Below are 12,813 nucleotides of genomic sequence, written 5' to 3' on the forward strand. Positions count from 1 at the left end.
TGCCAGAAAGCAGTTCCATCTTAAAGTGCTGGCACAAGTCACATGACTGGGGGCAGCTGGGAAACTGACAATATGTCTAGCCTCATGCCAGATTTCAAAATTGAATATAAAAAAAATCTGTTTACTTTTTTGAGAAACGGATTTCAATGCATTCAATGTATTAACTGATGCATTTTGAAAAAAAAAAAAAAAAACATTTTCCCATGACAGTATCCCTTTAATAATGTTCCCTTTGTAATCTGACAGGCACCACTAGCAGGAAGGGAATGAAGATCTTCGGCTGTTTAGAGATTTAAGTTACCCTTTAAATCCAAGAGTACATTCAGAGTAGGATGGATGATGACTGTCATCTATTTGTAGGGTTGGTTGAGTAGGGAACCTTGGAACCCCAACAGAATGCAGCTGCCCTTCCTAGGAAACATCATGAGCGGCCATTAAAGCTGAAACTACAAAGGGGAGGGCGTTTGATTATAAAACAGAGCCGGGTCTGAGCAGATGAAACATATGGAGAAGAGGGTTAGTAGATGTCTTTATAAATCAGAATTGAATTAAACATGGGCGAATGAAACGAGCGTGTCCTTCACTGGAGGTGGAGCCAAACTATTCACCAATCACATGGCGGCAAGGCCAACAGCCGTTATTAGGGTTAAAGCCAGGACGGTGATTCCAGACTGATAGAGTTGGGGGATCTTGAAGCCTTTACCCAGGTCCCAGATCTGTGGCAACAGGGAAGAAAGGAAATTAGGGTTATTTTGGAAATGCTGTAATTTCTTGGGATTGGCTAGAGATCACTTCTAGCACTAGGGAGCTCTCTCATTGGCTGCTGGTTGGTCTAACCCCGTCAATGTTCTAATAGCTGATTGTGCTCTGATTGGTCTACTCCTGTGATCACTTCTAGCACTAGGGAGCTCTCTCATTGGCTGCTGGTTGGTCTAACCCTGTCAATGTTCTAATAGCTGATTGTGCTCTGATTGGTCTACTCCTGTGATCACTTCTAGCACTAGGGAGCTTTCTCATTGGCTGCTGGTTGGTCTAACCCTGTCAATGTTCTAATAGCTGATTGTGCTCTGATTGGTCTACTCCTGTGATCACTTCTAGCACTAGGGAGCTCTCTCATTGGCTGCTGGTTGGTCTAACCCTGTCAATGTTCTAATAGCTGATTGTGCTCTGATTGGTCTACTCCTGTGATCACTTCTAGCACTAGGGAGCTCTCTCATTGGCTGCTGGTTGGTCTAACCCTTTCAATGTTCTAATAGCTGCTCTGATTGGTCTACTCCTGTGAGATTTCCAATGCTGCTTTTGGCTCGAAGTTTGCCCTAGCCCTTGCCTGGTTAAAGGGCAAGTCAACCCCAAAATAAAAATTTCCCTAATAAAAGAAAACACTATATTTATCAACTTTGCAATATACATTCATTACACATTTTCTATGGTATTAATGTTATTTGTATATGTTTTGCTATTGAAAGCAGTGTCTGTCTGTCCCCTGTCCCTTTCTAAAGGGTCTTTTTTAAGACTTTTGGTACAATTTAAGATGAGGCAGCTGAAATGAAGCTAAATACACAGACATTCCATGAGAAGCACCAGAGCTACACGCGGCTCTTACCAAATGCCGGACTCCGTTCCACGTGTGATATGCAAGAGGGAAAGCCAAGGCAAATTTTGCAGAGTAAATCAGAGCCGGTCCCAAACTCAGAGACTTGACGAGCTCCAGATAAGATGCAAAGTCCCCGGGCAGGACTAGAGCGGCCAACCCAAACATGGAGACCCCTAGAGTATGAGGGAATAACATACGTGAGTTCTTGTTACATATAGACTGCAATATATATTATATATGCCATTACATCTATAGACTGCAAGCTCTGCTACTCCCACTAACCAAATACAACTACATTCAAGGGCAGGTCTAGAAAACGGATCTTCTATAATCAAGAACTACAACTGTCATGGCTACCCTGTGTCTGAGGTACAGGTATGGGATCCGTCATCCGTAAAACCCATTATCCAGAAAGCTCAGAATTACGGAAAGGCCGTCTCCCACAGACTATTATAATGAAATAATCCAAATTTTTTAAAATGATTTCCTTTTTCTGTGTAATAATAAAACAGTAGTTTGTACTTGATCCCAACTAAGATATAATTAATCCTTATTGGAAGCAAAACCAGCCTATTGGGTTTATTTCATGTTTATATGATTTTTCTAGTAGATTTAGGGGGTTATTTACTAAACTCCGAATGCCAAAAATCGGAAAAGTGTGTGTTTTTTTTGTATAAAATCCGAATTTTTAGTAAAAGAAAAACATTTCGTAATTTATAAAACCCCAAAGATGGAAAAAGTCAGAATCAAACCTGCCGAGGTTGCATATAAGTCAACGGGAGGAGTCCCGAAGATATCTGGGTTTCGTCCAATAATCCGGGTTTTCGGGCTAAACTTGAATTCATATTTTTCGGGTTTTTTTCCCGCAAACAAAATTTCCGGGAAAGTGTATTAATAAATAAGGCAAATTTTTTTTCAGAAAATATTGAGATAAATTCGGACTTTTATAAATGGGCCTCCCCAGGTATTAAGATTCAAATTACGGAAAGATCCGTTATTCAGAAAGCCCCAGGTCCTGAGCATTCTGTATAACAGTTCCCATACCTGTACTACTATAATCAAGGAATGAACAACAACAACAACAACAACAACAACAACAGGTGTGTCAGCTTATACCCAAGGTGCAGCTACATTGGGAACTGCCAGTCTGTATCTTAAGTCGGCAGTTAGTCTGTCCCGTTGCCAAGTCCAAAGTCTGTTGTACAATGGGCAAGTCAACTACAGTCCTAAGAGTTGTCATTAAAGGATAAGTAAACCTTTAAAATGAGTATGCAAAACTGATGAGGGGGGCTATTTTAATCACTTTTGTAATTTACATTCATTAATTATTTTCGTTTAATTCCAGGATATCATGGGATACATGTGCTGTTAATGAATTTTGTTACAACAGCGCCACCTGCTGGTCAGTTTCCCACCAGTCTGACCAGCAAGTAGTCAAGGAAGTTGTCAGGAGAAAGAAAGAGGCTGATGTTCTTCTGCTTAGGAAAGATCTGAGAAAGGTTTCTTATTTTATTCCTAAGCAGAAGAACATCAGCCTCTTTCTTTCTCCTGACAACTTCCTTGACTACTTGCTGGTCAGACTGGTGGGAAACTGACCAGCAGGTGGTGCTGTTGTAACAAAATTCATTCATATTAACAGTACATGTATCCCTTAATATCTTGGAATGAAAACAAAATAACTAATGAATGTAAATGACAAAAGTGCTCAGAATAGCCCCCTCATCAGTTTTACATTCATTTATTTTAAAGGTTAACTTATCCTTTAAATACACTGTGAATAGATAAAATATTAATTTATTGCAATGCTCACCAGCGCTCATGGCAACGCCCGTGCCTCGGTGTATTATGGACATGGCCATCGGCAAAGACCATCTGCAAGGAAGAAAGGAGAAGTCATTGTCATGGGGAAATGGTGCTTCAGAGGTTAGCAAGATAGAATTTGAATCTCCGACTGTTCCTGCCTGGGAGAGGCAGAAAAATAAATTATTGCTAAACGAATGTTAAAAGGGAAAGTGGGTGTACGAGGCGCCTATTACTTTATTATTACTGGTGTCACTGCCCCTTAAAAGGGCTGGTTTACCTTTGATTCAACTTTTAGTGTGTTATAGAATGGCCAATTCTAAGCAACTTTTCAACTGGTCTTCATTATTCATTTGTTATAGGTTTTTTTTTTTTTTTTTAATTATTTGCCCTTTTCTTCTGACACTTTCCAGCTTTCAAATGGGCTACAAATGTATTGTTATTGCTACTTTTTATTCCTCCTCTTTCCATTCAGGCCCCTCCTATTCATATTCCAGTCTCTTATTCAAATCAGGGCATGGTTGCTAGGGGAATATGGACTCTAGCAACCAGATGGCTGAAACTGGGGAGCTGCTGAATAAAAAGCTAAATAACTCAGAAATAAAAAATTGTCTCAGAATATCCCTCTCTACATCATTCTAAACTTTAACTCAAGTTGGTGTAAGGAAAGCATCAATCAGTGCACTGAGCAACAACAAAATGTGGGTTGAACCAAAGCTGAAACACAGGGTACAGAGTTCGGGACCTTTAAACAAATGGGTTAGGAGCAAAGAACAGGCAGTTTGTGAGGATATAAGGTGGGGTGACAGTTGCTGCAGGAAGTAACTTGTGGTCCTGCCATGGCTTACAATGTTGGGAAGTGAATGATTAAAAGGAAGAGAGGTCTTTATATTTCTGCAGCCCAATATTGTGGCCAAGGAAGGCCATTTTCTAACATTAAAGGGCAAGTTGACCCCAAAATAATTTGCCTAATAAAAGAAAATATTATTCTTAGCAACTTTGCGATATACATTCATTACACATTTTCTATGTTTTTAATGTTATTTGTATCTGTATCGCTATTAAAAGCAGTGTTTCTCTTTCCCTTTCTATTTTCTGACCGTTGATACAATAAAAGACAATGCAGCTGATTAACTGACTTTGCTGGGGAACCAAGACTTTTGCAACGTTGTTTAAAAAGTAACAACCAGGAGTTAAGCAAATGCTGCTTTTAATACCAAATGTTTTTTTTTCTACAAATAACTTGAAAAGCACTGACAATTTTTAGTAAATGTATAAATTGCTTAGAATTATGTTTTCTTTTATTAGGCACATTTTTTATTTTGGGGTTGACTTGCCCTTTAACATTAGGGCAAAGATTTGCATTTGTGCAGAATATAAAGAACCCAATCAACAATGACGTGACCCCCCCCCACCGTACAGCACATTAAATGAGATCTTTTCTATAAACTGCCAGATTATTTCAACTGAGTGGGAAATCTGGCAGTTTAGCTGGTAGCACTGGGAGCAGCAGTGTTTGCACATTCTATGCAGGGGATCTGGGGAGCCGTTGCCAAGAATTTGCTGAGGGGGAGAGAAGAAGAGCGTGTGCCTCTCCATAGATAGCGGAGTTATTCATTGTGCCGTAGGGAAGTGGTATGTGAGTGGGAGGGCAAACTGCAGGGTCTGGCAACAAACTGCTGGCGGAGAGAAAGGACGGCTTTCTGTAGCAAGGAGCTGACAATCCCACTCCCGAGTCTGCAAAGAGGAGAGGAATTTCCAGAGCTGAGAAATCACAAACACATCAAATCTCCCCATTCAGCAGCAGCTCTATTGGGGGGGGCTGATGTATAGACCCCCAAAAGGTCGTGGGGCTCACTGGCACCTGGGCAGTAACAAGTGGCAACCAATCAGTGATTAGCTTCTTTTAAGCCAGCTGCAGGTGGAGCAATGAAAGCAATAATCAGATACAATATCAAAGCCGCCAGTCCCAAAATGAGAACTTCTATCTACTGACTCCTAAACCCCCCAGAGCACCCACAGAACATCGGGTCTGGGGAAGGAGAACTGCCAATGGGCCTGTATTGAACAGAAGAAATACCCTGTTACATGTTAACACAGGTGACTGGACTATCCCTAACTAAACATTAACACACTATCTTATTTGGAGTCTAATGAACATTTGATCTGATTATTTTATGGCACGGAAAATTGCATGGGGAGTCATAACCCAGAGCTGCAAAATATATTGGCGCTATAGAAATGCATGTTAATAATAACTCCCTTTACTTCTGATATGGTTCCTACCTTACCCGAAGGGGGTTAAGACTCCCCATGCATAAGGGACCCCAGCCCTCCTCTTTTGCCGTTTATAAAGCAAAAGGTCCCTAATGAGATGCTGCTTATGAAAGGGGAACTATCATGAACATGTAATATAAGCTTCCTCATACTGAAATAAGAAACTTTCTAAATACAATCAATTAAATATTCTGTACTGTTTCTGAAATAATCAAGTTTATCTTCACTATTCTTCTCTCAGCATCTGTTTCTCTTCATTCTGTCTTCATGCAGCAGTTGGGTGTCAGATATTCACTGACAGTTAGATCCAATATATCTTATAGGGGGGCTCCTTTAGCCTAGAAGATGTATTAGAGCTCACTCTATTAAAATCACCAGACATCATGTCTCTCTACATGCAGGATTTGTGCAAAAGGCAGTTATTTTGTTACATTTTGTTTGTACAGGAATCAGTTATTTGAGTGAGTTCTAATTCATCTGCTAGGAAAGGAGCCCCCTATAAGATATATTGGATGTAACTGTCAGTGAATATCTGACACCCAACTGCTGCATGAACGGAGAATGAAGAGAAACAGGTGCTGAGAGAGGAATAGTGAACATAAACTTGATTATTTCAGAAACAGTGCAGAATATTTAATTGATTGTATTTAGAACATTTCTTCTTTCAGTATGAGGAAGCTTATATTAAATTTTCATTTTCGCAATAGTTTCCATTTAAGGCAATACCAGCCTGCTCCAGTGTAGGGGCATGTATCAAGGGTCGAATTAAAAATTGGAATTTGAGGTTTTTTATGGTCAAAACTGTCAAATTCGACTAGGAAGTTCTTAAAATTCAAGTTTAAACAAAAAAAATTGAATTAGATTTTCGAGATTTATCATACTCTGGCCCGTTAAGAGCTCAAATTGTACTATTCCGCCACCTAAAACCCAGGGATGAATTTCGAGATGTCTTTCTGACTAGTGATGCACCGAATCCAGGATTCGGTTTGGGATTCGGCCGAATCTTTTGTGAAAGATTCAGGGGTTCAGTTGAATCCAAAATAGTGGATTCGTGCATCCCTATTCCTTGCATTCGATTCAAGTTTTCAGGTCGATCCTATTCGAGTTTAAAAAAAAATTGGGTTTTATTAATAAATTTTGATTGGATTTCAAATTCATGGGAGTTTAAAAAAAAAAAAAAAAAAAACTCAAAATTGGACCCTTGATAAATGTGCCTCTAAGCTGATGTGATGTTGGTTATAGAGAGGGAGAGTAGAAAACAAATGGACTCACTTATAAACAGTCATGTGAGGGGAGAGAGGCCGGCTCAGGCGATTATTCTTGTTCCAGAAACGTTCCATCTCCTGCTGGGCTGTAGTTCCCATTGGCACAACACTAAAAACACATAATAGAAATAAAAAAAGTCAGATTCTACATCATGACACTGTGAGGATTTTGTCCTGCTGTACAAAAGGCAGCACTGCTGCAAAATGTCCATAAAGGTTCAATCGACAGTGGAGGGGGGACCTGTTAGAGATTCTGTCATGATTTTTATGATGTTTTTATTTCTAAATGACACTGTTTACACTGCAAATAATTCACTGTACAATATAAAATGTCATTCCTGAAGCAGCAAGTGTATTTAGTTGTAATATTGGTGTGTAGGTGCGTCTCAGGTCATTTTGCCTGGTCATGTGATTTCAGAAAGAGCCAGCACTTTAGGATGGAACTGCTTTCTGGCAGGCTGTTGTTTCTCCTACTCAATGTAACTGAATGTGTCTCAGTGGGACCTGGATTTTACTATTGAGTGTTGTTCTTAGATCTACCAGGCAGCTGTTATCTTGTGTTAGGGAGCTGTTATCTGGTTACCTTCCCATTGTTCTGTTGTTTGGCTGCTGGGGGGGGGGAAAGGGAGGGGGTGATATCACTCCAACTTGCAGTACAGCAGTAAAGAGTGACTGAAGTTTATCAGAGCACAAGTCACATGACTTGGAGCAGCTGGGAAACTGACAATATGTCTAGCCCCATGTCAGATTTCAAAATTAAATATAAAAAAATCTGTTTGCTCTTTTGAGAAATGGATTTCAGTTCAGAATTCTGCCGGAGCAGTACTATTAACTCATGTTTTGAAAAACATTTTTTTCCCCCATGACTGTTTCCATTTAATCCCGTGAGTGAGAATACTTACTGTCTAGCGCCCAGGAGAGGTGAGAGCTGGGTACGTAGGCACTGCCGACCTGCATGTCTGGGAAACAACAAAGGAAATGTCAGAAACCATTAATTTGATTGTAACCCATAAGCACCAATTATCCTTCCCCTCCCCCCCGGGTATCTGTAACTGCCACTTGCACCTTGATTTGTATTGATCTGGCTCACTCCCTCCTATTCTAGTAATGCAGTTTTAATGAGCAGGAGACCCACCCATGGATAAGGGCCATAAAGCAACATGATTAACAAACTCACAGGCAGGAGGAGAACGGGCTGCACCAAGAATTATATCACACAGGGGTGTTTTCCTATTAGGAAATAAATAAGAGACACCCCCCACACACACTGGAATGGATCTATACGACTTCTTTACTGGGTCTCAATCTCTGCTTTTAAACCCCCATCACTCAGCCTTAATGGGGTTGTTCACCTTTAAATTAACTGTTAGTAGGATATAGAGAGGGATATTCTGAGAATTTGCAATTGGCTTTCATTTTTTATTATTTGTGGTTTTTGACTTATTTAGCTTTTTATTCGGCAGCTCTCCGGTTTATAATGGCAGCAGTCTGGTTGCTAGGGTCCCAATTCCCCTAGCAACCATGCACCGATCTGAATCAGAGACTGGAATATGAATAGAAAGATGAGCAATAACAATACATTTGTAGCCTTACAGAGCATTTGTTTTTTAGACGGGGTCAGTGACCCCTATTTGAAAGCTGGAAAGAGAGTCACAAAGTACATCATTTTAAAAAAAAAAACTATAGCAAAAAATAAAGACCAATTGAAAAGTTGCTTAGAATTGGCTATTTCATAATAACCTAAAAACCTGAACAAACGTTATTCCCCTCTCCCTGTGCTTCAGTCTCTCCCCATCCACTTGGCTCCCCCTGTCCCAGTCCAGAGATCCCAGAAGCACCTGAATAAGCCCAGAGAGGGGCCCAGTGTGAGACAAGGACAAACTGTCTGACAGGAGCCCCTTGCGCCTTCTACTCCGTATCTCCCGGGCTGCAGACTCTTAACCCAAGCCCTGGCCCCCAACTTCTTACTCTCCCTTCCCTACTGCCCCTCGCCCCCTTTTATTGATATCCCCGGACTCAGAAAAGTCACCTCAAGAACAACGCCGCCATCTTGGTGTCCCTCGCTGCAACGTCACGGACAGTTATCACATGTTCCCCCTTGACTTTCGCTTCCGCCCTCCTCTAGCTCCGCTCTGATTGGACAGTACAAACTGGAGGCGGGGATATACCCGGAAGACCGCGGGAAACATTGAAGCGCGTGAGCTGCTGTCACTCTCTGTGCGTGCGTGCGTGCGTGCGTGAGTCAGTTGCAGAGACTCACTGGGGTTACGCTATACACAGCTGCAGGGATTCCCTATAGACACGAGCTTGTTACCGGCACAATTCACTTTTAAGTCAACATTTAGTACATTTAGTAGGTTATACAATGGCTCATTCTAAGCAACTTTTCACTTGGCCTTCATTATTTATTTTCTATAGTGTTTTTAAATGAAAAGGTTTAAAGTGGGTGTTCCCCTTTAAATTAACCGTTAGTATGACGTAGAGAGGGAGATTCTGAGACAATTGGTTTTCATTTTTTATCATTTGTGGTTTTTGACTTATTTAGCTTTTTATTCGGCAGCTAAAACAACTTAGGTTGAACCACCCCTATAAACAATTAGGGGCAGATTTATCAAGGGTCCTAGTGAATTTTCGAAGTAAAAAAATTCGAAGTAATTTTTTTGGACACTTCGACCATCGAAAAGGATACTACGACTTCGATTCGAAGTAAAATCGTTCGAATATTCGACCATTCGATAATCGAAGTACTGTCTCTTTAAAAAATCTTAAATACTTACCTTCTACAGCATTTTTCTAAGTTTTTTGAAGTCGAAGTAAAAACGTATGATGGTACGATAAAATTTTTCTATTCAAAGGATTTAATCGTTCGATTGAATGATTTTACTTCGACCGCAGAATACCCAAATGCGATGAAAATTCGCCAGCGTTCGTTGCCCTGGATGCAACTATGCATTTTAGTTAATTAGCGTTGTCTGAGCAAATTTTCGCCTGGCGAAGTGTAGCGCTGGGTGCGAAGCCGGCGCTGGTGAATTTTCGCAGGTTACTAAATTCCCCCCCCCATGAGTTCTTTCAGAAACATATTAGGAAGTAGGAAAGTCATAAACATATGAGATCATTGACTTATTGAGTTCAACAGTTGCTCTCGCATAACGCTTCTTTAGGGTAGAACTACACGGGCGACTTCGATGCGTTTCCTGGCGGATCTGACGCACTGCACCGAAACGCAGGCGTCAAGTCGGATGTGACGGGAATAAAGTAAGAAATACAAATGTCGGATGTTGCCGCAGCGTTAATCCAACACGTCTGTCTGATCCAGACTCAGCGTTCAGCAACTGACAGTCGTGTCGTATAAACGCTGCGACAACATCTGACATTTGTATTTCTTACCTTATTCCCGTCGCATCCGACTTGACGCCTGCGTTGTGGCACAGCACCTCGAATCCGCCAGAAATTCATCGAAGTGTAGTTCTACCATAGTGGGTTGAGCAGTTGAACAGTTCTTTGTGTTCTGTTTCTATCAAAGTCTTATTTTGTATCAACGTATTACTATGAGCCGTCATTGATAAATCTCCTCTCATTACATTACACCCTTTGGCTCCTGGTAATAAACCTAAAAACACTCCTTGTTCCCCTTTTTTTTTTTCTTTTAAAGGAAAACTTCCTTAACGTCATTTGGTGGCTGTTGAAAATACATGCTTTGATAATAAATGGAGTCCTCTGGGCTGTTAGTATCATTATAATCAGTGCCGCCATCACAAATCACGGGGCCCGTACAACAACATTTTTGGGGCCCCAGCGCCCAAGCCCAGCCCCGCCCACTCCACATCACAGTTAAAAGACCACACAGACATCAGAGCTAAAAAAGTAACCCCCCCCCCACACACACACAAGTTATAAAAAGCTATTGATGGTCAGGGCATCCTAAGTTTAAAAAAAAAACATTGGCACCAGGGCCGCCCATAAAAGTTTTTTTAAAAAAGCATTGGTGCCAGAGTCCCCCTTACAAAAAAAAATTGGGGCCCCAAAAAAATATTTTTAAAAAACAACATTGGTGGCAGGGGTCTATAGAGTATTAAAATAATACATTGGTGGCCAGGGGGTTGGGAAAAAAAAAACAAACACAAATTGGTGTCAGTAGAATTGAACTCGTGGCTTCAGGACTTCAACTTCGCCTCCTTTCGTGACTTTGGGTCTTTTCGCTGCTTCAGGACTTCGGCTGTTTACATGACTTCAGGTCTTTTTGCCGCTTCGGGACTTCGGCTATTTTCGTGGCTTTGGGCCTTTTCGCCATTTCGGGAGTTCGGCTGTTCAGCACTTTCGCATTTTCCACTGTTCGGCTGTTCGGCTGGCCGCAGATCTTTGGCGCTGGCAAGGGGGGCCCGGCTCTTTCTAAACTGCACCACTGCACCCAAATAACCAATCCCACCAACCTGGTGATTGTATCTGAGTTATATATTCCTCTAACTCTACGGGGCAAATTCACTAAAGGACGAAGCACCTAACGCTAGCGCTTATTCGCTAGCGTGGCGCATTTTCCTTAATTTGCCGATTCACTAACGGACACTGGCGTAAGTTCGCTAGTGTTATTTCTCACCCTTACGCCTGGCGAATTTGTGCAACGGACGTAACTACGCGAATTCACTGATGCGTGGATTCTTCAGAACGCTACCTTTTACGCCAGACTTCTTTCGCCACCTCAGATCAGGCGAAGTGCAATAGAGTAGATAGGGATTGTTTCAAAAAAAGTCCCAAAAAAGTCCCAAAAAAGTCCCAAAAAACGCTGGCGTTTTTTTTTTTATCGGTGATAGGCTGAAAAAGATTGAAGATTTTTTTGGGGCTCCCCTCCTTCCCCCCTACATTTCCTGACTCATGGCAACTTAACTATACAGTGGGCACATGTGTAGGGCAAAATAAACATTTTATTTGCTGTTATGAAGGTTTCCCAGGCTTGTGTAGTGATGCTACATATACCTCCATTGTAACTTCAATTTGGCGCCGTATGCAAATTAACCATCGCTAGCGTAACTTCACTTTGCTTGGCGAATTAACGCTAGCGCAACTTCGCAACCTTACGCTTCCCCTGAGCGCAACTTCGGATTTTAGTGAATTTGCGTAGCGTTGGCGTAAATACACCTGGCGAAGTGCGGCGAAGCGGACGCTGGCGCAACCACGAATCTTAGGGAATTTGCCCCTAGACGTTTATCAGTATTAGTAAATGTTTGTAGAGAAATCACTCAAATTAAAGCAACACTTCCTTCCACCCATTATTAGACTCCGACTGTGTATAATCAATCGTTGTGTGACTGTAACACTACTTTACATATTCCCTGCAAGTCAAGCAACACATCACTTAAAGCTTGACTAGTATCTAATCTCTTTGGGTTAAAACTTTATTAGAAATGTATCAAAATATTACTCTGAGCGACCATTTAATAAATCTCATTACACTTCCCAACTGGCCTTCAGGCTGAGCAACCCCTGCACTGTTTCCAAGCACCCCAGGGGGTTCAGTCCAGCAGATTGGGGAGCGGTTGTATATCCAGTAGCAGACACACGAGTTGTATAGAGTGTGAGCCTCTGGGGTTAGGATATAGACAGCACAGCTGCCACAGCATCACACTATGCATTAGAGTCTGAGGGGCCGATTCATCAATTAACCCTCGATATTCGACTGGGAATTAAAATACTTCGAATATCGAAGTCGAAGGATTTTAGCGCAAATAGTTCGATCGAACGACTAAATCCTTCGAATCGAACGTTTCGAAGGATTTTAATCCAATGATCGAAGGATTATCCTTCGAGCAAAAAAACTTAGGAAAGCCTATGGGGACCTTCCCCATAGGCTAACATTGACTTCGGTAGCTTTTAGATGGCAAA

General features: G+C 41.4%; 1 protein-coding gene across 1 annotated transcript; it reads right to left on the reverse strand.

The window, feature by feature from the left end:
* Positions 1-196: 196 nt before the first annotated feature.
* On the reverse strand, positions 197-9,104 carry sdhc.S (succinate dehydrogenase complex subunit C S homeolog). The gene is made up of 6 exons (XM_018233523.2): positions 8,966-9,104; positions 7,839-7,895; positions 6,944-7,045; positions 3,405-3,466; positions 1,604-1,767; positions 197-716 (listed from the first exon to the last, which is right to left on the reverse strand). The coding sequence occupies exons 1-6, from the start codon at positions 8,983-8,985 to the stop codon at positions 612-614; spliced, it is 510 nt and encodes a 169-aa protein (XP_018089012.1). The 5' UTR covers positions 8,986-9,104; the 3' UTR covers positions 197-611.
* Positions 9,105-12,813: the final 3,709 nt, after the last annotated feature.

This window comes from Xenopus laevis, chromosome 8S, assembly GCF_017654675.1.
Source record: "Xenopus laevis strain J_2021 chromosome 8S, Xenopus_laevis_v10.1, whole genome shotgun sequence".
NCBI lineage: Eukaryota > Metazoa > Chordata > Amphibia > Anura > Pipidae > Xenopus > Xenopus laevis.